Genomic DNA, 23,413 nt, shown 5'->3' with positions numbered 1-23,413 from the left:
GCAAGCAGTCCAAGGCGCTTGCGGCACCGGGGACCGCTTGGCGGCTGTGGCGCATGGCAGCACCGCGCCACCTGCCCCAGCTGCAGCGGGTGTGTGCAACACCTGCCCGGGCCTCTGCTGGCCCTCTAATGATCCCAGCAACGCTGCCTGCGATCTGTTCAAGCACGCTGGTGTGTTGAACCAGCTCCCCGTCCTACCTGCTCCTGCACGCCTGGGGCACGGCGGGGCCTGCACTCTGGGCTGAGAGGGCCTGCAGGCATGTGAAAGGAGAGCCAGGGTGAGGTGCACAGTGTCACAGGGATGGTAAGCCGTCCTACCTGCACAAAGCAGCACTGGTTCCTCTGCAGCCATCCTGCCTGCCCCTGTTTAATCGACTGCAGAGCTGGTGTGGATGGATATGGAGGGCCTGGGGGTGACTTGGCAGCTTCTCGTGATGGTCTAGCCAAGCTTGTGAGTTTGGGTGGCCGTCCCTGAATGGCTTGATCTGCTGCTGAGTCCAAGGCATTCTGGTGCCACTGCAAGCGCACTGCCAGCAGGAATCTCTTCGACCTGCGCTGAGGCGAAGGGGCCAGAGGGGTATCAAGACTGGCCAGCCCTGCTTCCCTTCCTATCCATTCCCAGGCAATCTCTTTGCATTGGATCCCTCAGTGAAGCAGCTCCAAGGTCGAGCCCAAGTGAACGTCCACAGTTTGCACTTTGAGGGTTTGGCTGTGTGCGTGCTCGCAGGCCGCTATAGCACTGTGAGTACAACGTCACAGCCACAGGAGGAGCAGCCTGCTGCATGGGGCGTGCCGGCAGAGTGGTAGACCCAAGTGTCGACCTGTTGGCGCACAACAGCCCTCACCCTGCACTTCTTCTCTCCCACACAGCCCCCAACCCCACCCCAGCTGCAGTCCTGGCCTGTCCAGCAGCAGCTATGCAGCGCCAGACCTCAGGGGCGCTGCCCACCGCCTTTGGCAGCTTCTGCATACTTAAGGTGGGGAAGAGCCTCCACAAGCTTCACTTCCCGGTTTTAACGTCTAGCTTTAGACCATTATTTGATCTGCCCGACGCGCCAAGTGCAGTACCCCCCACTAGTAGTGAATGGGTCCCGGGGAGGCCTGTGCCGAAGCCTTGGCGATTCTATTAGGCGTTCCCGAAGGAATTGGCTTGGATTGGCGCTGAGCCGGTCAGCTATGCCGCGTTTGTCCTCACAAAGTTTCGACATGGGAGGAATCGAACCTGTGCCCTCTCGGAGGGTTTAGACACTAGCTCCAGCGCCTTCAAAGAAGGCCTTTCTTAGCCGCGGCCGGTGGTTCTGCAGCACCGGCTTCGACGAGGAGGGCCCCCAGACCTGTGATGAGGAGGAGCAGGAGCTCCTTGGCTGGGGGCACGAGGCCCTGAAGCGCAAGGGCAGCCCCTCGCTCAGCCCCCAGTTCTCCCTCGAGATGGACAGCATGCCCTCCGACCAGCCACCCACGGCCTCAGGCCTGCATCGCACCAAGAAGAGGTGAGCCGAGGCTGCGGCCGCTGGGCGGCGGGAGCGGGCGGAGTCGAGCGTCGTCTGGCGGCGGCTGTTGGTGCGGGCTCCCGCTCAGCGCTCGACGCTGCTGCCCAGCCCTGTCCTGCTTCGCAAATGCTCCTGAGCATGCTCTCATCAGCTTGCGGGAGCGGCGCACGGCGCTCAAACGCTCGCCCCAGGCTGCTTGCGCGCCGCGCAGGCGCCCGCCGCGCCGCTCGTTTGAACGCCGTCGCCGCCGCCTCGCGTCTGCCTCCGTGCACCACCTGCCCCTCCTGCTTCTTCCCATGCGAGCAGGTGTTCCTTGGCCGATCTCCAGCACTATGAGTCCCTCGCCTCCACCTGCACCGAAGTGCCTGCAGAGCTGGCAGGCGCGGCGCCGCCCGCGCCGCAGCTGCCGCTCGCCGCAGCAGCACCACCACCGGCCGCAGCACCCCACCGCCACCACTACAACACCCGCAGCGCCAGCGGCGCCGCGCGCGGCGGCGGCCCCACGCACGCCGCGGCTGCTGGCGGCGGGAGCTACCACCCCTACCGTGCCCCCGCTCTGCCCGCCCGCGCCGCGCACCTCGCGCATGGCGGCGCCACCGACGCCGGCCACCTGCCAGCGCCCACCCACTACCCGCACCCGCCCCGCCAGCACAGCCACGCTGCGGCCGCTGCCACCTACCAGCAGCAGCAGCGCCGCGCGCTGCCGCCGCGCCCGCCGCAGTGGCGCCTGGCTGCTGCCGCAGACGCCGCCCACTTGGCCCCGCAGCAGCCCGTGCCCCTGCCGCCCTCGTACGCCGCCATGCCGGTGCTGGCCCCGCTCCACGCCGCGCCCCCCGCGCTGCTGCTGCAGCCCTGGCAGCAGTATCGCAGCATGGCGCCGCCGCCAGGCTTTGCGCAGCTGCTGCCGCTGCCCCAGCACGCGCAGCAGTACCAGCCCGCAGCGCAGCCGCTGCACCAGCAGCTGCTGGCCGCCCAGCTGCAGCAGCTGCCGGGGCAGCGCTACGGGGGCTGGCAGCCCGCGGCTGCGCCTGTGCCCATGCCTGTGCCGTGCTTTCCAATCGACAGCCAGGAGGCAGAGACGCACCAGTACATGCCAGGTGGGCATTTTCTGTAATGTGCAGATCTCGCTCCCGCTGCTCGGTGGCGTGCGCCGCGTGGTGCAGTCGCGGCGGGAGGGGTGCCCGCTCGTCTCCCCCAGCCTTGCACGGGCCGCCGGCCGGGCGGCCCGCGCGCGGCCTGCCCCCGCCGCGCCTGCTGACTTTCGCCCCACACCTGACCATGCCTTGCCGCCTTGCGGCCACCAGCAGGTGGTGCGCTGGAGTGCGGAGAGAGCCTGGGGGAGCTGATGGAAGGCTTCCACTCAGCCACCTCCAGCCTTACCCTGGACGATCTCTCCCCAGATGCGGCCGCCGACCAGGGGAGCGGCTGGGGCTCGGGTGCGCGCCCGCCCTGCCTGCCCGGCTCGCCCGCCCGCCGCTGCCTGCAGGCATGCAAAGCACCGTGCCCGCTTGCCTTCCGCAGGAGCCTGCCGTTTGCGTGCAAGGCCTGCACTCTGATTGCCGCTCCATCCTGCGCAACCTGGGACTGCAGGCCCCAGCTCCGGTGACCCCTTTGGTGTGGAGGAGTTTGGGCTGTGTGAGCAGGCGTCCGACATGGCTGTGGGTGAGCTGGGGGCTACCGTTTCCACCCCCACGCTCTCGCATAGCCACACTTGTTGGCTGCATTTGACCTGTCAAATCGAATGGACTGCACACTCAACCTGCTGCACTGCCATGCCGGCGCTGCTGCTTTCGCAGGCACCCTGCCACACGGCGGCTTCTCCCGCCAGTGCACCCCCGCGGGCGCCCTGCATCGCGCCGCCGCCGCGGCTGCCCTCTCTCCAGCAGAGGACGACGGCGAGGCGCTGACGCCTATGTGGCGGATGGTTGCTGACCTGGCACAGGCCAACGCCTTGCTTAGTGGGATCGCACTGCCAGGTCAGCAGGCCCCGCGCCATGCCACCGGCCGGCTGGTGCCGACCTGCCGATGCATGCCAGGGGCTGCATCAGCGCACGCCTCCACGCCTCGCTCGCCACTAGGCAACCTCGCGCCGCTACGCCGCCTGCCTGCGCTGCAGGGGGCCTCGACTTTGTGCCCGTCCACGAGAGCTGCCTGTTGCTTGGCCTGGCTCGCTGTGAGTCGCACGCCAGCGTTCGGTGCATGCCCTTGGGCCCCGATACCTCCTGCCAGGCAGTCCCAAACCGAGCCAGCCCCTCCTGCTGGCAGCCGCGCGCGCCACCTCGCGCACTCACGCTGGGCCGCACCCTTTGCCCTGCAGACTTCCGCATCCCCTCCATCTGCGTCGCCCTGGGCGCCTCCTACTTCCAGCGCCTGCTGGCCATGGATCCTGGCATCCAGGCAAGGCGGCCCGCCCTGGCCTGATGCCGCGCGCCCGGCAGGCTCCTGCACCCGCGCCCAGCTGCTCCTGCGCCCAGCGCCCACCAGGCTGCTGTGCACCCGCTCGTACTCGTCTCTCCAGGCAGTCAGAACATGAGCTGCTGCTTCTGCTGTCATGCTCTGCCATGCCCGCACCTGGCCTGGCCTGACCGCAGATGCAAGCGGCTGCCGCCGGCTTCTTTGTCAACTGCCCCACCCCGCCCGCTGTGCGCGGCGGACCGCTGGTGAGCTCCCCGCTGCCTCCCTCTTGCCGTCTGGGGCGTCCCGCCCCCAGCAGCTAGCGGGCAGCCAGCATGGGGGTTGGGAGCCTGCCATGCAGCGCAGCCCGAGGCGTCACAGCCGCTTGCGAGTGGAAGGTGCCCCCTGGCCCTCCCAGAACCCCTCCTGCTGCTCCACTCCCACCCAGCAGGGCCCTCCAGTGCTCATGGCCCGCGTCGGCGCTGACGACTCCCTGCGCATGCTGTACGGCGCCTGCGTATACCTGGCGGGTGAGGTCCCGCGGCGCTGCAACCGCGCGCTGGGAGCCTGCTAGCGCTGTTGTGGCTGGCTGGCGTGCCGCTGCGCTGCGTGCGTGGCGTGGAGGCCCCTGCCGGCCGCCCATCCACTGCAGCCGCGTGTGCTCCTGTGCTTACCCTGCTGCGTGCAGCCAAGGTGGCGGACCGCGTGAGGTACAGCGGCATGCTCTCCGCCCTGCTCACCAAGCTGCTGTGCCAGTTTGTGTCCCCCGCCGACGTGAGACCGGAGCTGCGCCTGGGCAGGCGGCAGCGCCTTGCCAAGCCTGGCAGTGGCGCGGAGCTCAGGCTGCAGGGACGGACCGCGTGCGCCTGCCCTGCACCCTGCCTCTGAGCTCCCGCCATATATGCTGGCATGTGCCGGTGCAGGCCGAGGGTGTGGAGATGTCGGTGCTGCTGGGCCTGGACTGGCGCCTGGGACCCTACTTTGACCTGGGCCCCAGCCATGGCAGCGGCCCCTGAGCTGGGGGCCACTGGCGTCACGGGGCGGCGCCGCCCCAACTGGAGTGAAACATCCGCGGCGGCACCGCCATGCCCAGCACCGCACGCTGCGGTGTTTCCAACCCCATAGGGAAGCAGTCGCAGCGACTTCCCCGTCACTTCTCTGAACATGCTGAGCTCGACCCAGCAAGCCCGCTCCATTCTTTGGGCTTGCTCTTCTAGGCCAATGCTGGTTCGCCCCCGCCCGCCGCCGCAATGGCAGCCCAAGTTTCGCGCAGGGAGTGCCCTTTTTTTCGTTTTGGCAGTACTTAAGTTCCTAACCCTTTCAAGAATCCCTTCCAATTAGTTACATCTCAGCACTCCCTTCCAAGTGCACCTACCCTGGCCCTCTTCCCTTTTTCTTCTTCATCATCCTGCTCCTCATTTCCTTGCCTGCTCCTCAATTCCTTGCCTGCTCCCTCACGCCCGTGTGCTGTGGCCTGCATACTGAGGCCCGCACTTCTCCTGGGAACCCTCCTGGTGCCCACACGCATGAGCCCACACGCATGAAATCATGCGTTTGCCCCACCTTGCCCTGCCCCAGTGCCTTTCCACCCAGCGCGCCATCTGCAGCCTCTGCTGCCGCGCTACTGTTCCCCTACCCTTCTATCATTGTACACACTACGTGGCGATTCGGCTCACCACACCCCTGGCGCGTGTCTCACGACGGACCGCAGGCCTCCGATCACTTGCACCCTGACGCGTGTCTGAAGAATCAGACGGACCGCAGGACCCTGTCATTGTTTCGTTTTCCTGTCCATGCTTGCGTATTTGCCTGCGTTCAGGACTAGTTCACAGCTGCCGGACAGCCGCCGTCCTGAAACAAAAATTTTGATATACTTCAGCACTTTTAAACCGGTAGCGCATAGCGAAACTTACTCCGACTCGCGGAGCACTGCCTGCCTGCTTTCATACTGCCACCGCCACTGCACCACCACCGCCACTGCCTCCCGCCTGCATTGCCTCGCCTTTAGATTTCCTGCCTGCTTGCTCACGCCTGCCAACGCATGCTAGCGCTGTAACTCTAGAGACCTTCGTGTCGCTTCAGTCAGTTGGAATCGAAGTCGTGCTGTCCGCTGCGCAGCCAGCTGCCGCCGCAAGCCGGGCTGCGCAGAATCGCAGACCGCGGCGAGCCCGCCCCCAGGCCTGTCTCGCGGCAGGAGCAGGGGCTGTAGGAGCGCAGCGCAGCCGCAGGGGAGCCTGGCCTGCCGGCGGCACAGTTCAGGTGCACCTGCCTGCCGCTGCTGGGCCTGCAGGCACGGGAGCGGCGGCAGCAGCGGGAGCGCGCACGTTTGCTTGGTGTTCGGCGCTCTCCGGCAAGCGTGCCAGCGCCCACGCCCCCTGTTCCCGTTCTGCGGCCAGGCAGCGCCCCCTCCCAGGTGCCCTCACCTGCTGCTCTGGCCCAGGTCCGCAAAGCTCACTGCCCTGGGGGTAGAGCCGCCGCTGTGAGTCGGCAGCGCTGGCACCCTGGGAGGGTTGACCACTTTGACCGAAGGCGCCCTGCACCAGGCCAGCCGCAGCGCGTGGGCTCCACAGGAACACCAGGCAGCGCCACCAGCGTCCAGCATCCAGCATCCAGACATCACAACCCGCGATGCTGTGTGCCTAGCCCTGCTAGCCCAGCCCCCAGACCGCCAGCTGCGCCCGCCACCAGACCTGCTGGTGGCCATCCCCGCCTCCTCGCTGTCCTCCTCCCCTCCATCCAGGAAGGAGTCGTCTTCGTACTCCGAGCTGCTCTCGTGGGCCAGGTTGTGGGAGGCTGCGGCGTGAGCGGCAGCATGCGGCAGACAGGCGGTGTGAGGCAAACGGTGGCAGCGCGGCGGGAAGCAACCTGTCGCCGGCCAGTCGCAGTTGTGGCGCAGTTCTGGTAGCCGCAGACAGCACCCGGCTGCAGAGACTCGCCTCACCTCTGGCTCCCCACGTAGACTCGGGTGCTGCCGCAGCTGCTGGTACACCGTGCTTGGTGGGAGGCGAGCGGGCGCCTGGGGCGGCGGGCACGCTGCCCCAAGGCGGCGGTGGCGGCTGGGTGGCTGGGGGCTGGGCCACCTTGTCCAGCAGAGCTGCGGCCGTGTTGGGCATGCCGGGTGGTGCAGCGGGCAGGGCTGGGCTACCGCTGGCAGGGGATGCGGAGGCAGAGGTGCCGGGACGTGCTGCTGGCGCAGGGGACCCAGCCTGCTGGTGTGCGGCTCTGCCGCTGGCTGCCGTCAGGCTGATCGCAGGCCGCTGCAGGCTGGGGCTGCCCAGATTGCCTGGGCTAGGTGGTAGGCTGTGGCGCCGCGCGGCTATGGCTTGCGAGGCTGCGGCCAGGGCTGGAGGAGGAGGGGATGGCGGCGCTGCCTTGCAGGCGGCAGGCGACCGCGACACCGGCCGCCTCTCCGCTGCAGCGGGGTTGCCGCCAAGGCTGCCGAGAAGCGGGCTGCCGCCAGGCCCGTCGCTACCGCTGCGGAGCCCGCTCCCCAGGGAGGCAAGCAGCTCTTGGGCACGGGCGTCGATGCCCGCCTGGCACAACTGGCTCTCTTGGGCGAGGCCCTCCCGCAGCCGCGCCTGCGGGAGGAGGGCAGGCAGGCGTTGGGAAGGCCACGGCAGTGGGCAGGCAGGGAACGCAGCTGGCCAGCCAATGCATGGCTACATCAGGAGGTCAGCTTTTTCAGCGGTCAGCGCCAGCTGCGGGCACCACCACGGCTCGCCTGCAGCGCCTCGGCATCGGTCAGAAACCGGCGCTCCAGCGCCGCCATCGCGGCCGCATACTCTCGCCGCAGCTGGCCCGCGCGCCGCTCCAGCTCCCGCTCGCTCTGCTGCTTCACCAGCTCCAGATCCTTCAGCGCGCCTCTCAGCTGGGCCTCCGCATGGTGAAGGTCTGCAGGCGGCGCGGGTGGCAGCAGCGCGGGGGGGCGGTTTGGCGCCGGCGCCTGACAGCCAGGTCGCGGCTGACCGTCGCCTGCGCCTCACCCTCGGCGTGACGCTCCGCCACTAGGCTGAAGCGCTCCTGCAGGAGCGCAGCGCAGGCGGCGGTCTCCAGGCCCGGGGAATCGCCCTCCATTTCGCCTGGGGGGGGCCTCCGCAAGGAGTCTTGAGCGGTTGCAATGACGTGAAGATCGTGCCTCAATGAGGAGCCGGCCTCGAGTACATGGCGCCTCCAGCTGGATCCAGATGGGCACCCGTTCCCTTACCTCTCTGTCTCTGGCCTCACTGGTGATATCAGCATGCCCTGTTCCGCCCTAGCGGGGTACCGGGGCCGCTCTGCATGAAAATGGCAGCCCGAGCTCAGCCCCGGAAGCCCAACTGGCTTGCTGAGACCCCGCCGGGCGCTACCAGCATGCTGCCAGCCACATTGGGAGCCGCGCGACAGCCGGACGCCACCGCCAGGTGCGGCCTGACGCCCAACAAGGCAAGGCGCAGGGTTGTGAGACAGCCTGCATTGTTTAAACACGCAATGCCGAGTGGTTGCTGCACCATGCAGGGTGCTCGAGTTCCCGGGCACCGCGCCGCGAAGGCCAGCGACAGCTGCCAACCCCCGCCTCGACGCCGCCAGCTACCGCCCTGCCACTGCTCCAGTGTCGGCACAGGCTGGCCCTGCCGCCGGTGGAACGGCCGCCGCCACGCCCTTTGGCAGCACCCTCAGCCTGGAGCCTGCCTACAAGCCGGCGCTTGCCCGCCTCTCGCGGCCCTCGACAGCTGCGGCAGCCCCGAGCCTGGCACAGTCGCGGCCAGCGACAGCTGCAACCGCAGCCACAGCAGCAGCAGCGCCGCCGCTGCCCAGCAGCCGCTTGGATGCCCTGTTGGCAGGCAAGCAGCGCGGCAGCGCGGTGCGGCCGCTGGGCAGCGCAGCAGCGGCGCAGCGGCTCCCCGCCAGCCGCCTGGATGCACTGCTGTCTGCCAAGCCCACCAGCACAGCAGCGGTGCTACCTCCAGCGGCAGCAGCGGCGCTACCTCCCAGCAGCCGCCTGGATGCGCTGCTGTCCAAGCAAGCTCCGGCATCACTCACCGCTGCTGCTGCTGCTGCGTCGAGAGCAGCGGCACCAGCCACCGCTGCGAGCCAGCCTCCCTCTGGCGCCAGCTCAGCCCTGGGGCAGGCTGGCGGGGCGCGTGCCGTGCCTGTCGCGCCTGCGTCGGCGGCGCTGTCACCCGTGGCAGAGGAGGCGCCTGCCCCGCTCCCTGCAGCACCAGCAGCGGGGGATGCTCCCGCCGCAGCTCCACCCGAGCGCACAACACGTGCGCAGCATGGTGAGGCAGCGCAGGCGGCAGCGGGGCTGCTGCCAAGGCGCGTCTCTGGCGGGGCGCTGGATCCCGGCCTGCAGGACCGGCTGCGGGAGCGCATCGAGCAGGCCAAGGTGGGTGGAACACCCCGACTGACGTGCCAGCTGGCGTGCTCAGCCTGCGCCAGCTGCTGCGCTGCCCCCCGCTCCCCTCCCCACGTGCTCCCCACGAGCATCAGACATTTCTGCATCGCACTGCGACCCACCTTGCCTGCGTGCCTGCTTGCCCGCCTGGCCTGGCCTGCCTTCCTGTGGCCTGCAGGTCCAAATCCGGCAGCAGCTGTCTCCTATGTTCCACCTGTCTCAGGCGCTGGTGGGGGCTGAGGGCGACCCTTGGCGGGCGGCAGATGCCCTGGAGGCCGCCGCCGGGCTCAGCGCATTCGAGCGGCTGGCTGTGCGGCCTGGCAGCCGGGGCGCGGCGGGAATGTCGACGGCGACGGTGTCAGGAGCGCGTGCTGGCACCCTGGCGGCTCCAGCGGGCGGCATGGCCGGCGGCAGAGTGGCTGAGAGCGAGGAGGAAGGGGAGGCCAGCCACGTGTCGCTGCCGCTGGTAGGCGCCGACGTGCAGGAGCAGCGGAGCCAGCCGGGGCCAGCAGCAGCTTGGCATGCCGACAAGCCGGCCACCTCCCGGGCTGCTGGTGGGGCAGGCGGTGCCGGCGACGGCAGCGGCAGGAACGCTTCAGATGCCGGTTCGTTGGTGGCGACGGCCATGGCGGCCGCAGAGCGTGCCCAGCATGCCATTGCTGACCTGGCAGCCACGCCACGTCAGCACGCGCTGGCGCTGCCGCACCAGGCCCAGCCCGACGCCGCCGGATCCGCCCCACGGCCAGCTCCGCCCGCGCCGTATGTGCCGCCCATGGCGGCAGCTGGTGTGGCCGACGGCAGCGGGCAGCCTGCGGGGCGGGCTGCGGCGCACGGTGATGCGCAGCGCTGGGTGGCGCACCTGCAGCGCCAGTCTGAGGCGCTCATCAGGTCAGGATGGAGGAGTTGGCTCGGCGCGCTGGGGCTTGCGCTGTGCTCAGCCAGGTCTCTCAGGCTGCTGCTGCTGCCGGGCCGCCAGGCGGCTTTTGCAGAGGCAGCCAAAGGACAGCTGCGGGTGATGGCTCGAAGCCGTTGGCCTCACCTCTGTTTCTCTGTGTGCAGGGCGGAGTGCGAGCAGCTTGTGGCCTCCATGCATGCGCTGTTTGACAGCATGCTGGAAAGCCTGCGGCAGGAGCAGCAGCCGGGGGCGGCATCCCAGGAGGCCGCGGCGGCATCGGCGGGCAGCAGGGACCACAGCGGGGGCAGCAGCCTGCAGGGCAGCCTGCCCGGCAGCGGCAGCGCCTCCCCCACAGCCTCCGCAGGCTCGCCCCCTGGCAGCAGCCGGGGAGGTGGGCGGGACGGCACGCCACTGCAGACCACTCTCAGGCTGGGCGGCAGCAGCGGGAGCAGCGGCGGCGGCGGCAGCATGCTGTCTGATGGCGAGGCCTCCTGGCTGGTGCTTGGCGACCAGCAGCCCGAGGGGCAGGAGGGCCGGCAGGAGGATGAGCAGGGGCAAGGCGAGGAGGCGGAGGCCGAGCAGCACCAGCACCAGCAGCGGCAAGAGGCAGGCGTGTTGTTGTGGGGCGGCCTTGCCTCTGGTCAGGCCGAGCTTGGCCGGCAGCAGCAGCAGCAGCAGCAGCAGCAGGATGAGGCCATGCTGGAGGGCGCTGGCAGCAGCTCGCCCGCAGCCTACATGTCCGCAGGCGATCCGCCCCACCAGCCGGCGCAGGCGCCGCAGCAGCAGCCACGGCAGCTGCCGCAGCTTGGGGCTGTGCTGGCGGCGGGCTTGGGCGGCGGCGCCGGCTTTGGCAGCCCCATCCGGCTGCCGCACCACCCCAGCCCCGCCAAGCCTGCTGCCACGGCGGCAGCGGCAGCATCTGGCGTGCCGGGCGCCTTTGCACCCAGGTCGCCAGCAGCCACGCCTGCTCGCATCACGGGTCATCAGCCAGCCCTGGGTGCCGCCGCCGCCAAGACTCTGTCGTTTGGCGCCCAGCCAGCTGGCTCCGGCGCCGAATATGCCACCCCTGCAATCGAGCTGTGGCCAGGCAGCGTGAGCCGGCCGTCTGTGCCGCGCCTGGCCACAGCCGCAGGCGCCCAGCCGCTGCGCAGCAGTCTGGACGTCTTTCTCACTGCCCGCAGCACGGCGGCGCGCCCGGGCGGGTTCCTGACTGCACGTAGCACCGCCGGCGCATCTGCATCGCCGGCAGAGCCCGGCAGCGCAGGCCCCGCCAGCACGCGCAGCAGCTGGCCAGCGGCGAGCGCCTCGCCAGTTCCGCACAGCGCGTCTTATGCTGGGGCCGGGGCCGCGGCGTCTGGCAGCAGCGCGGCAGCCACGCCGGGCGCCTATTACAGCAGCCTGAGCGGCGGCGGGCAGCGAGAGGCTGCGGCGCCGCCTGGCACCACTGCGGCATCCAGCCTGCGGCCGCTGCTGGGGGCTGGGGGCCGTGATTTGGAGGGCCTCTCAGCGAGCATCCGGCGGATGGCGGCAGAGATGAGGTGAGCTCATGAGAACGCCTGCGCTTGTTTGGCTGTGTGGGCTGTTCCGTGGCACACGTGCAGGGCTGGTTAGGTATCTTGTTGCGCAGGGCGGGCATTTGGGAGGCTTTTGCAGATCCGCTGGAGCAAGGCTGCTTGCCTGCCTGCTCCTGTTGGCTGCAGGCTGAAGCAGGGCGCCCTGGCCACGCCGCTGCTGGCCAGCCGGCCCGGCAGCGCCGGCCGGCCGCTGCCAGGCTCGTCGGGGCGGCCATCCAGCAGCGGCGGCGGCGGCGGGGGCAGCGCGGGGCATCTGTACCGCAAGCCGCCTCGCTGATGCCAGCTGGGCAAGCCAGAGTTCACCTTGGCAAACGGAAAAGAAGAAGATCTGACTTGACTGACAGATTGACCCGTTAAGTTCTGTACTGTGTTCTGTACTGTTGCATTGCTGGACCCGAGGCTCGTGACCGAGTGACTGCCCTATCTATTGCACTGCCTCCTGTTGACCATGCACCGTGCTGCCTCGGCACCGGCAATCCCGTTGCTCTGTAAGCTGACTTTTCCTGCGGCCATGCCGCTCGCTTGGATGAACATGCCACTAGCGCCGGGCGGGGCGCCAAGGTATAAACCTGCCCCCGCGGCGCCTTGCAAGAGGTTTGAGGGCAGCCATGCCGGTCCTGGCTTGCATCCATTGGCTTCCCTGCCCCGCAGTCGGCCCCCCCGGTCAGTGAGGAGTGAAGATGCGCAAAGATGCGGCGCCCCCGCCTGCGCCACATCGTTGCCGCCACCACTGGCGGCGGCAAAGCCAGGTGCCGCTGGTAGTGCGGGCTGATTGCGTTCTGCTGCTCTCAACCCAGCCTCCCGGTCAGAAGGGGCGCCCCCAGCCTTTGCGCGGCTTGCCATGTGCATCAGCGCATAGGCCCTCTCCTCTCATTGCTGCCATCTCGTACTCCCCATCGATCGGAGCCATCGTGGCGATGGCCGGATCCCTAGTTCAGCAGCCCGGGCTCGCGCCGGGCTCGGCGCGCCAGCAGGTAGGGCTCCCGACCGGCAGGGCCGCTCAGGGAACGCCGCGCCGTGGCCGACCGCTCACCCGCGCGATGTGGGTTTCCCTGTTGCAGCGGCAGCGGCCCCGCAGCGGCAGCAGCCCCGCGGGCGGGCGAGCGGCGGCGCCGCCGCCTGCGCCAGCCCGCCGCGCCGCGCCGGTGCGCGCGGCGGCAGCGGCCACGGCCAGCGCGGCCGCCCCCAAGCGCGCCGACGCGGCTGAACTGGCGGCAGAGGTGGAGCGCCTCAAGGCGGAGAACGAGGCGCTGCGGGTGGCCCTGGCTGGCTACCAAAAGTGTCCCCCTGCAGAGGTGACGGTGGCGACGGCGGCCGCGGCGGCAGCCGAGGTGGCAGCATCACCCGCGGCGGCGCCGGCCACGGCCGCCGACATCGTCACCCAGCTGGAGGCGGGCATCAAGTGGCCCAGTCCGCAGGAGGGCAACTTCTGGGAGCGGCCGCCTCGGGAGGCGCCGATGCCGCTGGGGCCGCCCACGCCAGCTGGCGGGGCCACCCGGGACCCACGCAGCTTCCACGTGGTGCACATCACAGCCGAAATGGCGCCCCACGCCAAGGTGGGAGGCCTGGGGGACGTCGTCACGGGCCTGGCGCGCGCCTGCCTGGGCAGGGGCCACAACGTGGAGATCATGCTGCCGGTAAGCGGAGCTGCCGCCGCTGCCCAGGGCCGCTGCCGGCCACAGCCCCGTGCCCCACCCGCCACTGCCGCCGGCTAGCGCCGGCGGTGCCGGCGCACGCACGCTGCCGCGGCAGCTTTGGGTGTGCCGCGTGCCGGCGCTGGGGCCGGCCGCCGCCGCGGGCTGCTGGCGCGCGCTGCCGCTGGCTGCTCACGAACGTGTGGCAGCGGCCTTTCCTCACTTCACCTCCCTCCCCTCCCCTGGCGTACCGCCTGCCCCGGCAGTACTACGAGTGCCTGCCGCAAGATGCGATCGAGGATCTGCGGCTGGAGCGGGAGTTTGACTGTCCCAAGGTGCGGGCAGGCATCATCAGACCGGACACACCTTCTGCTTCTGTCCCTGATCCCGCCTGTCCCGTCGTTTCTGGTCTTGGCCGATGCCACCCAACCCCGCCGGCATGATGTGGAGCTTGCATGTGTTACGCTCATTGCTACCGTTGTTTCTGAGCCGGGATCGAATTTATCCCTCACGCCTCTTCCCCTGCACTCCGGTCTGCCTCCAATGTCTGTGCAGTTGCTGTGCACTGCACGCTGCCCGCCCCCGCTGCCCACCCACCCACGCCGCCTCCCTCCCGCCTCCCGCCGCCTGCTCGCCCGCAGGGCACCACCTTTGACGGCCAGTTCACCCTGGGCAGCCTGCGCACCCAGGTGTACACCGGCAAGATCGAGGGCTGCCCCGTGCTGCTGGTGCGCCCCGAGTGGGGGCAGACCAACCTGTTCCGCGGCGGCCGCATCTACGGAGGTGTGTGTGTGTGTGTGTGTGTGTGTGTGTGTGCAGGTCGCAGAGGGTGGCATGCGCTGGGCGTGTTCCTCCAGGGTGTGCATGTGTTGTGTGGTGGCGGTGGGGCTGGGGAGGCAGGGTGGTGGGTGTGGGCGTGCTGATGCGGGAGTGGTGGTGACGGGGAAGAGTGTTGGGCGGCTGGGGTGGAGTGTGTTGCTGCCAATGCTGGGCCCTTCCTGCCCACACGCCTGCTGAGAGGCACCCGCCGCACCGCCTGCCGTACCGCAGGAAGCTACAACGAAGCCGAGGCCTACCTGTACTTCTCCCGCGCCTGCCTGGAGTACCTTCGCCAGTCTGGGCGCCAGCCGGACGTGGTGCACGTGCACGAGTGGCAGGTGCGGCACGTGTGCGCTGCCGCCGCCTGCCGCACGCTGTGCTCCTGCTCGCTGTGCTCCTGCTGTGTGCTCACCCAGCGTGTGGCCAGCAGGCTGCTCCCCAGCACGCCCCAGTGCTTGCCTTACGCCAGTGGACGGGGCCCTGCAGCATTGCCTGCCCCTGGTCTCGCCCCTACCGCTCCCACCCTTGCCCCGCTTCGCCCTCTGCAGGCGGCCGCCGTGCCCATGCTGTTCTGGGACGCGCCTGTGCGCTTTTCTGACGACATGCCGCGCACCAAGATTGTGATGACGATCCACAACATGGACTCGTCTGGGGAGTGCAGGTGGGGGCATACGTGTGGGTGATGGTGGGGTGTGTGGGGTGTGGTGGGGGTGCTCGGCAGCGGGGTGTGCAGGCGGGGCTGTGGGTGGGTGGTGGTGGTGCATGTGTGGGGGAGAGGGAGGGGCTGCAGCGGGGAGTGCAGGCTGTGGCGCAGGGGACGGGAGGAGCAGGTGGAAGGGTCGTGGGTAGGGGCGGATTTTGGCGGGCGCGCTGCAGGACCACCGGCCGTGCATGCCGCTCGTCACCAGCCGCTCCTCTGCGGCCGGCGCACGCACCACGCTCCCCACCCGCTGCCCCTGCTGCTGCCCTGCCCTGCTCCCTCATCCCCCGTACCGCAGGCAGGACGAGTTTGGTGCCACGGGCGTCAGCGGCGAGCTGTTCTCCACCATCGACAAGGCCCTGGATGAGCGCACCATCGGGCACAACCCGGAGCGCCTCTGCCTGCTCAAGGGCGGCATGGTCTACTCCAACGCAGTCACCACCGTGTCGCCCAATTACGCGGCCGAGACGCTGCACGGGGGTGAGGCGAGGGCGGGGCAGGAAGGGGTGGGGGTGGGGGCGGCGGGATGGGGGTGGCGAGGGACGGGAGGCAGCGGGGCGCTGCGGCGGTGTGGGGGCCGGCAGATGTGATGGCGCGGCGTGTGGGGTTCTGTTGGGACGGCCGGCTGCCGGACGTCAGCCTCTCTGCCCAGCCCCTCCCGCCTTGCGGCCGCGCCGCGCCGTGACCTGCCCGCCGTGCTGCCTGCAGGCGCTGCGGGCTGGCTGAAGAGCACGCTGGCGCTGCCGGGGGTGGCGGTCAAGTACTCTGGAGTGCTCAACGGAATCGGTGAGCGGGCAAGGCTGGGCTCCCACTTTCTCGCAGAAGCCGGCGGCAGGCCTTGCTGCCGTGGCTCAACGGCGGTGCACGCACCCGCGCCCCGCCTTGCACTCACCCCTGCCCATCCCGTTCTGTCCTCCCCTCCCGGCTTCCTTTCCTCCCCTGCAGACACCACCTTCTGGGACCCAGCCATCGACCCCCACCTCCCCGCCTGCTACACCCCGCAGCAGCAGGAGGGCAAGGCGCTGTGCAAGCGCTTCCTGCAGCAGGTGCGGCGCTGCAGCCGCCCGCCACAGATCCGCACATTCTCCCACATGCCCACCAGCCCCGCACACACTATTTCCGCCAGCACCACCGCACACGCCACGCCACGCCACGCCACGCCATGCCACACGTGACCACTGCACGCAGGCCGAACTGCAGCCCGCGCATCACCTTCGCGCTCCCCGACGCCCCTCTCCCTTCCTTTCCTTTCCTTCCTTTCCTTTCTTTCCTCCAGGGCCTGGGCATGACTGTGGACCCGAAGAAGCCGCTGGTGGCCGTCATCTCCCGCCTGGTGCCGCAGGTTGGTGCCCTTTGGCCGCCTGCCTCCTTGCTGCCTGGCGCCTGCTGCTGCCGCCTTGCTGCCTCACCCAAGCCAAGTCGCCGCCCCGCCGGTGCTGACCCCGCCCCGCCTCGCTGCCCTCTCATCTGCCTGCCCGCCTGGACTGACCCCTCTGCCTGCCTGCCTGCCTCGACCTGCCTGGCCCTGCCCGCCCGCCGCAGAAGGGCATCCACCTGATCGAGCACGCGGTGCAGCGCACGGTGGAGCTGGGTGGCCAGGTGGTGGTGCTGGGCACGGGGCACGCCGACGGCGGCCTGCGCGGCCTTGCGGGCGGCGCCTTCAGGTGCGCGCCCACTCCTCTCCTCTCCCCCTCCCGCAAGAAAACATTCCACGGCTCCCCGCTTCTGCACCGCTCCCTCTCTCCTCTGGCCCCGCCTGGAGCACACGTTGGGGCACGTTGGGGCACGCTGGCGCAGTTTTGGACACGCTCACCCATGGTATCCCATCCTCCTCCTCCCCCTGCTCCCTGCCTCCTGCCAGGGAGCACCCCGACGTGCAGATGCGGTTCATGTACAGCGAAGAGCTGGCGCACCAGATCTACGCGGCGGCAGACGTGCTGCTGGTGCCCTCCATGTTTGAGCCCTGCGGCCTCACGCAGGTGTGTGTGTGTGGTGGTGGTGGCGGGGGGGGACGCGGGAGTGTGGGGTGGGGCCGAGGGGCTGTAGAGGGCTGCTGGTGCACTGCCACACATACACACGCCGTGCCCTGCTCCCACCGCCGCCCCATGTGCAGATGATTGCGCTGCGGTACGGTACCGTGCCCGTGGTGCGGTCCACCGGCGGGCTGGCAGATACCGTCAAGGACGTGGATACCCACCAGGTGCGCCGCCGGTCCCGCTGGGCCTGCTTTGCATGCTGAGCATGCTGCGGAGGGTGCCAACCTTGCCAGGGCGCGCCTGTCAGGCTGGCTACCATTGTGCTGGGTGGCGGCTGGCTGGCTGGCTGGAACTCCCGCGGAGAAAGGGTCGCCTCCGCCAGCCACAGCGCGTGCCAGCCCTGGCGCCGCTCGCGGCGGCCTCCCTGACCTTCCTCCCTCTCCCCCTCCTCTCCTCCTGGGTTTCGTGCGCCCTTGCAGGGCAGCGAGGAGGCCAACGGGTATGTGTTCGACGGCATCGACGCCAACTCGCTCAACTCGGGTGAGGGAGGCCGGGAGGCACTCTGGCAGTACACTCTGCCGCAGCTGCAGCCCAGTCGAATCTGCACGCGGGATTGCGTGCGAGCCGGGGTGCTGGCCTGCCGCCTCCCTGCCGCACCCCCTGCCTCTCCTCCCTCCTCCATAAGAGCCTTTCCCTCCTCCACACATGCACACATGCACGGGCACCAGCACCACCCTTGCCCTCTCCTGGCAGCTCACGCACCACTCCTACCGCCTATGCGCACCCGCCCCTTCCCCCCAACCGTGCAGCCCTGGACCGCGCCCTCAACGCCTTCAAGGAGCGCCCCGAGTGGTGGGCGCAGCTGCGGGGCCGCATCATGCAGGACGCCATGCGCTTCAGCTGGAACACCACCGCAGGCTCCTACGTGCAGCTCTACCAGAATGTGACGTCCCTGTGAGGGCCTGCCGGGCCTGCGCAAGGGCCTCCGGCCTCGCGAGGAGGAGCCAGCAGAGGCGGCGCCAACCGCTGCTCCCCAGCCCCCGCTGCGGGCCGCTGGCAGGAGCGCGGCGCGCTGCAACGGCAGGCAGGCCCCGAGCCCGCAAGCGGCGGCAGCCTGCGACAGACCTTAGCCGTGCAAGGAGGGTTTGGAGGTGGCCAGCAGTACGTGTCGACATTTGGCGGCGGCCTGGCATGCCAGCATAGCCCAGGCATGCCTGGCCACCGCCGCCACCGAGCACACGGAGAGGCTGGCCCAGTGTGGGTGTGTGGCAGTGCCTTCGGCTGCAGCTCCCCGCCGCCAGTTTTCTGTCTTCGCCCGGAAGGTTTTCCTCCGAGGTTTTGGAGCCCATGGGGTTTTATGCCAGTTCGATTCTTTCTTTCTTTTTCATCCCCGCCCTCTCCCACAGCTGCGCTGTACCCTCGCGCCTCCATGCGCCCCCCCCTGAATGATCCCACTTGCTGCTTGTGCCTTGCAGACCTCCATCCCCCTTGTCGCCTCCTTGTGCCGTGTGCCGCCACATTTGGCCCCTGAATGAACTCTCGTCCCCAGCACTGCACCCTGTAACACTATGCCTGAACAGCCTGTGTATGTCCCGCTAAAGCAGACACTCTAGCTACGAGGTCAGGAAGGCGGGCAGAGAGACCTGTCCCGCTGCACGGCGGTTGAGAGTAAACACTGCCACACAGAGCAGGTTGCATCTGTGCCCTGTGCACCGGCCGGCTGCTACCGTCTGTGCATGCCGGAACCGCTGCCATGCCGTCGGCCGTCTGTCTGCCTGCCATCAGCGCTTCCGCTGGATCCACCTGGGCTGGGCCTGCTGCTGGGCCGCAGGCTGCTGCCCTTGCTGCTGTGGCTGCTGTGCCTGCTGCCCCTGCTGCGTCACCATCGTGGTCCACAGCACGTGCTGGCACTGGAAGGCGGTGCGATGCTTGTGGGGGTCGGGCGCCGGCTTGCCGCACTGGGGGCAGGCGCAGGCGACGCGGCATTCCGTGCAGGTGGCCACTTCGGCGTCTCGCTTCAGGATCAGGCGGTTGACTTCCTGCGGTACAGGCAGTACATGCGGTATGGGTGGCGGTACCAGCATGACAAGTTCCAGGCGACTGAGGCGGGGCGCACACCGGTGGACCATACCCTGGCTTGCTGGGAGGGCAGAAAGGCAAGAGCCAGCAGCGGGACCCCGCAGCTGCTGCCTGGCAGCCGCCCCCCCACCGTCGGCCCGGTCCAGCTGCTCCGGCGCCCACCTCTACGTCGCCCCATTTCTCGGGTGCCAGATTCAGGCGCTGCAGGAGGTGCTTCTTGGGCGGCAGGCCCAAGGCCACTTCCTTGGCGCGCAGCGAGGAGTGGACCTCCGCCAGCGCACGCACCTGGGCTGGGACACTGCAGGAAGGGGCAGGACCGTGTGACGGGATCAGCAACACACCTCCAGAAACGGCGGAGCAGGCAGGCAAGCAGGGAGTGCCCCCGTGGCAGCGCCGGCTGCGGCAACGGGAGTGCACTGCAGCTTGGGGTTTGTGCCAGGCAAAGGGTGGTCCCTGCTGCTGGCAGCTGCCTCCTCACCGCTCATCATGCAGCACAAAGTCCTCAAACCAGGCCCCCACCAGCGCCGGAGGCACGTCCGGAGGAAGGCCCAGCAGCGGATTCGCCCCTGTGCCACCAGCGGCGTGGGCAGCCTGCCGGCGCGCCGCGTCGGCCGCTGCAGCGGCGGAAGCCGCCTGCGCCGCTTCCAGCGCGGCCGCGTGCCTGCTGGCCTCCTGCCGTGCCGCAGCCAGGCCGCTGTCGGCGGCCTCCAGCTTCTCCTCCACCCGCCGCAGTCGTGCCTTGAGCTTCTTCACCTCCTCCTCCTCTTCCGCCAGCCTGCAGGGCAGCCAGGCCAGGGCACGGCAGCAAGGGGCGAGCGTCGTCGTCGGCGGCGGTGGCAGGCGAAAGATCGGCAGGCAGCATCACGCATGTTGTGGCATGCCCGCCCCAGATTGCGCTCGGGACCTGCCCCGCTGGCGCCGCGCCCGCCTGGCCCAGCCCCAGCCTGCCTCCCCTCTCCCACACCCCACCGCTGCTGCCACACATCCCCCAGGGAGGCAGAGGAGCGGCGCACCTGCGGCGCCGGGAGTCTGCATCCCGCCGCAGCCGCTCCGCTTCTTTCTTCAGATCCTCGCAGTCCCGCCGCGCCTCCTTGCACTGCCGCAGGCTGCTCCTCTCCCGCGCCTCGGCCTCCCTGGCGTGCCGCTCGGCCTCCCCCAGCTTCTGCTTCAGCCTGCGGCAGGGCGGGCAGGGGAGGGGCGGTGCGAGGCGGTGGGCAGGGGAGGGGTGGGGCGGGGCGGTGGGCAGGCAGCGGCGCCCCCGTGCATTCACCCATCCACCCACCCACGCACCAACCAGCCGCACACAAAGAGCTTAGAGCGTCCTGCAGCACCGCCTCACCTGTCTGTGTACTCCCGCTGTGCCGTCAGCTTCTGCCTCAGCTGCGCAGGATCATCGCTGCGCCCCTGCCGCAGGCTGAAGCCCGCCCGGTCACAGCCTGCCGTCCCGGCCGTGGCCGCCGCCGCGCCATCCGTCAGCCGGCTGCTGCTGGGGCACGCCGGCGGCGGCGCCGTCACCGGCGCCGGGGCCGCACCCGCGCCGGAAGCGGGACGGCTGCTGCTGCCGCCCTGGCCGCAGCCCTGTGCTGCTGCCAACTGTGCTTCCAGCGCCGCCACGCGCTGGCGCAGCTCGGCCGCTGCCGCCTTGGCCGCCTCCTTTCCACCCCGCAGCTCTGCTGCCGCAGCCTCTGCCGCCTCCTTTCCACCCCGCAGCTCCGCAGCCGCCGCCTCAGCCGCCTCCTTTCCACCCCGCAGCTCCGCAGCCGCCGCCTCGGCCGCAGCCTTTCCGTTCTGCAGCTGTTGCACCTCGGACCGAGCTGCCCGCGCCGCCTGCGCGGCCCGCGCCGTGGCCGCCTCCTGCAGCTGCAGCGCCTCCTGCTGCTGCCGTAAGCTGGCCCGCAGTTCCGCCGCCGCCTGCTCAGTCCCCGCCAGCCGGGCCTGCAAGCCCTCCCTCTCCACATCCAGGCGCTCCTGTAGGCTGAGCGGCTGCGCTGCGTGAGCGGCAGAGGCAGGCGCGGCCTCGTCGCGAGCCCCGGCCCCGGCCCCCCGCTGCTGCCGCGCCTCCTTCTCCGCCCGCAGGCTGCCCACTTCGCTCTGCGGGAAGGCAGACCAAGGAGCAGGGAGGGCTCAGGCAGAGCACAGGCAGGCTGGGGCGGGGCGGGTCGGCGACAAGGCTCTCACGCTCTCCCACCCTCCCCCAATCTCATCCGCTATCCCATCTGCACGCCACCCAGTCTCCCACCCGCCTCACACACCCATCTCCGCTCTGCCCCCCTGCCCACCTCCCCAGCCAGGCACCAGCCCTGCAGCACCTGCAGGGCATCCCGCTCCCGCTCGAGCTCCCGCTGCTCCCGCTGCGCCGCCGCCAGCTGCGCAAGGGCGGCCTCGTAGCCCCTCCGCTGCTGCTCCGTCTGTGCCCGCTGCGCCGCCATCTGGCGCTGCTGCTCCTGGTACTGCTCCAGCGCTGTTTGCAGGGAGGCCTGCAGGGGTTGGAGGCGCGCACAGGGCGGGCAGTAGGGCAGGCGAGCGGGGTGGGTTGGCGCAATGGCGGCGAGCTGAGGTCAGGAGCATGGGTGGCTGGCTGGCTGGTGCAGTGGAGGGCATGGGCAAGGCATGACAGAGCATCTGGCTGGTGGCAGGCAGGCAGGCAAGCAGGCCCGCAGCACGCGGGCGGCGCCGCCGGCGCACCGCGACGTCGCCGGCCGTCCCTCGCACGCCGCTCAGAAGCCCGCGCAGGCGCTGCACCTCTGCCTGCAGCTCTACCTGGTGCTGCAGCAGGCGCCGCAGCGCGGCCAGCCACAGCGCGCCCGGCGTGGCGCCGCCATCCCCGCAGCCGCCGGCTGCCTGCAGCGCGGCCTCTACGGCCGGCAGGTCGGCTTGCATGCTGCGCAGCAGGTCGGCAGGCGGCATGCTGCGCAGAGCATCGGGCGTCAGGCTGGCAATCCCTCCACCGGCCGCCGCGGCCCAGGCAGCTGCACCCGCCGCTGCCAGCGCTCCCTGCGCTGGCGCCAAGGTGGCAGCCGCAACGTCGGCCTCCCGCCCCGCCTGCCTCTCAGCCTCCTCCGGCCCCGCCTGCTGGGCAGGCATCGTTCCGGCCGGTACTGCAGAGGCTGCCTCAGTGCCTGCCTGCTCTGCCGCGCCTGCTGCAGCTGCGGATGGTGCGGCGAGCGCAGCGGCCGTGCCGGCCCCGCCTGCTGCTGCCGCTGCTGCCGCCGCCGCATCCGAGCTGAGGCTACCTGGAGCAGTGACAGGCTCGGTGGCCGCTGGGCTCTTGGCTGCAGCAGCTGCTGTCGATTTGGATGCGCCTATCGGTCCTGCCAGTACCCTTCTGGCCAGGCGCTGCAAGGAGGTACCGCCCTGTGCCGCTCGCCGGCCGCCAGACGACGGCGCCTGCTGCGGCCCACCGCCGGCTAGCTGGCTGACGTGCGACGCCTGCGGCTGCGCCTGCTGCTCCTGCCCGGCAGCAGCGCTTCCGCCCGCTGCAGCGGCGGCAGCGGCTGGTGGCTGCTGCTCCTCTGCCGTAGGGTCTTCCTTGGGCTGCTGCTGCTGCTGCTCCTGCTGCTGCTCCTGCTGCTGTTGCTGCTTTCCCTGAGCCTGCTCCTGCTGCTCCTTGCCCTTCCCTTGCTGCTGTCCTGCAACGTCAGCCGCCCAGACCGTGATGCTCCTGATTCGCTTCTTCTGCCGTTCCCCCTGCTGCCCACTGCCGCCGACCCCGCCAGAAGACCCCGTCTGGCGCCCTGCCGCTGCGGGTGCCGCCCCAGACAAGGCTGCGGCTGCATCAGAGGCAGGGGCGGCGCCGCGGCTGGGCGGGCTGAGCTCTGTTGCAATGGCGTGGCTGCGTGGGCTGGCAGCCGCAGACGCAGCGCCGCCACCTTCCATCGGCGCCTTGGCCGCTTTCTTCCTTTTCTTTCTTTCCTTCTGCACCCCCTCCTTCTTCTCGTCATCCTGCTGCTGCTGCTGCTGGTGGTGGTGCTGCTGCTGCCCCGCCTCCAGCTGCTGGCCCGCCTGGTGCCCCTTGGCGCTGATTGTTTGCATCCCAGGGGCAGCGGGGGCCTCGCCGCGTCTTGTGTCTTCCTGCTGCTGCTGCTGCTGCTGCTGCTGCTGCTCATCCTCATCCTCCATTGTCAAGTCAACCACCCCGTGCGCGGCCGTGCTGGCGCCGGGTGGCGGCTTGCTGGAGCGCAAACGTGGGCGCCCCTTCTGCCTCGCCGCAACCGGCTTCGTGCCGGCGCCGTCAGCGCTCAGCCGCATCTGCTTGTTGCTGTCGAACGGCCGCGGATCGCCGCCATCTCCTGCCTGCCCCGGCGCTGCAGCAGTAAAGGGCGAGGGCTGCTGCCGTTCGGCGGCGCCGCGAGCAGGCGCGGGGGTGCCGGTGCCGCCGGCGGCTGGCCGCTGCGCTAACGGCATATCATCATCTGAAGATGACCCCATCCACGCTTGAGCGGCTTGAGACACTGGGCGTGGCCTGCGGCGAGCGGCTGG

The 23,413-nt window shown here is 70.0% G+C and overlaps 5 protein-coding genes across 5 annotated transcripts; 2 read left to right on the top strand and 3 right to left on the bottom strand.

Moving 5' to 3' along the window:
• Positions 1 to 5,965: 5,965 nt before the first annotated feature.
• On the bottom strand, positions 5,966 to 6,996 carry CHLNCDRAFT_53553 (hypothetical protein; the record flags this gene model as incomplete). The annotated part of the gene is made up of 4 exons (XM_005845695.1): positions 5,966 to 6,167; positions 6,307 to 6,417; positions 6,574 to 6,676; positions 6,825 to 6,996. The coding sequence occupies 4 exons, from the start codon at positions 6,994 to 6,996 to the stop codon at positions 5,966 to 5,968; spliced, it is 588 nt and encodes a 195-aa protein (XP_005845757.1).
• A 575-nt stretch (positions 6,997 to 7,571) lies between these two features.
• On the bottom strand, positions 7,572 to 7,957 carry CHLNCDRAFT_136384 (hypothetical protein; the record flags this gene model as incomplete). Its single annotated transcript, XM_005845694.1, has 2 exons — positions 7,572 to 7,774; positions 7,867 to 7,957. The coding sequence occupies 2 exons, from the start codon at positions 7,955 to 7,957 to the stop codon at positions 7,572 to 7,574; spliced, it is 294 nt and encodes a 97-aa protein (XP_005845756.1).
• A 276-nt stretch (positions 7,958 to 8,233) lies between these two features.
• CHLNCDRAFT_136383 (hypothetical protein) lies at positions 8,234 to 12,003 on the top strand (the record flags this gene model as incomplete). Its single annotated transcript, XM_005845804.1, has 5 exons — positions 8,234 to 8,283; positions 8,378 to 9,248; positions 9,436 to 10,145; positions 10,317 to 11,690; positions 11,853 to 12,003. The coding sequence occupies 5 exons, from the start codon at positions 8,234 to 8,236 to the stop codon at positions 12,001 to 12,003; spliced, it is 3,156 nt and encodes a 1,051-aa protein (XP_005845866.1).
• A 763-nt stretch (positions 12,004 to 12,766) lies between these two features.
• CHLNCDRAFT_25546 (hypothetical protein) lies at positions 12,767 to 17,813 on the top strand (the record flags this gene model as incomplete). The annotated part of the gene is made up of 14 exons (XM_005845803.1): positions 12,767 to 13,363; positions 13,627 to 13,695; positions 14,002 to 14,147; positions 14,415 to 14,517; positions 14,728 to 14,840; positions 15,178 to 15,359; positions 15,588 to 15,665; positions 15,825 to 15,925; positions 16,156 to 16,221; positions 16,422 to 16,543; positions 16,741 to 16,858; positions 16,993 to 17,079; positions 17,335 to 17,395; positions 17,665 to 17,813. 14 exons carry the CDS (start codon positions 12,767 to 12,769, stop codon positions 17,811 to 17,813), a joined length of 1,992 nt encoding a protein of 663 aa, XP_005845865.1.
• An 823-nt stretch (positions 17,814 to 18,636) lies between these two features.
• Positions 18,637 to 23,338, bottom strand: CHLNCDRAFT_136381 (hypothetical protein; the record flags this gene model as incomplete). Its single annotated transcript, XM_005845693.1, has 7 exons — positions 18,637 to 18,894; positions 19,097 to 19,232; positions 19,413 to 19,709; positions 19,948 to 20,106; positions 20,274 to 21,025; positions 21,214 to 21,411; positions 21,620 to 23,338. The coding sequence occupies 7 exons, from the start codon at positions 23,336 to 23,338 to the stop codon at positions 18,637 to 18,639; spliced, it is 3,519 nt and encodes a 1,172-aa protein (XP_005845755.1).
• Between the last annotated feature and the right edge of the window lie 75 nt (positions 23,339 to 23,413).

Source organism: Chlorella variabilis, assembly GCF_000147415.1.
Source record: "Chlorella variabilis unplaced genomic scaffold CHLNCscaffold_16, whole genome shotgun sequence".
Classification (NCBI taxonomy): domain Eukaryota; kingdom Viridiplantae; phylum Chlorophyta; class Trebouxiophyceae; order Chlorellales; family Chlorellaceae; genus Chlorella; species Chlorella variabilis.
Note: the sequence above shows the minus strand (reverse complement) of the source record. Positions and strands in the feature narration are given on the sequence as shown.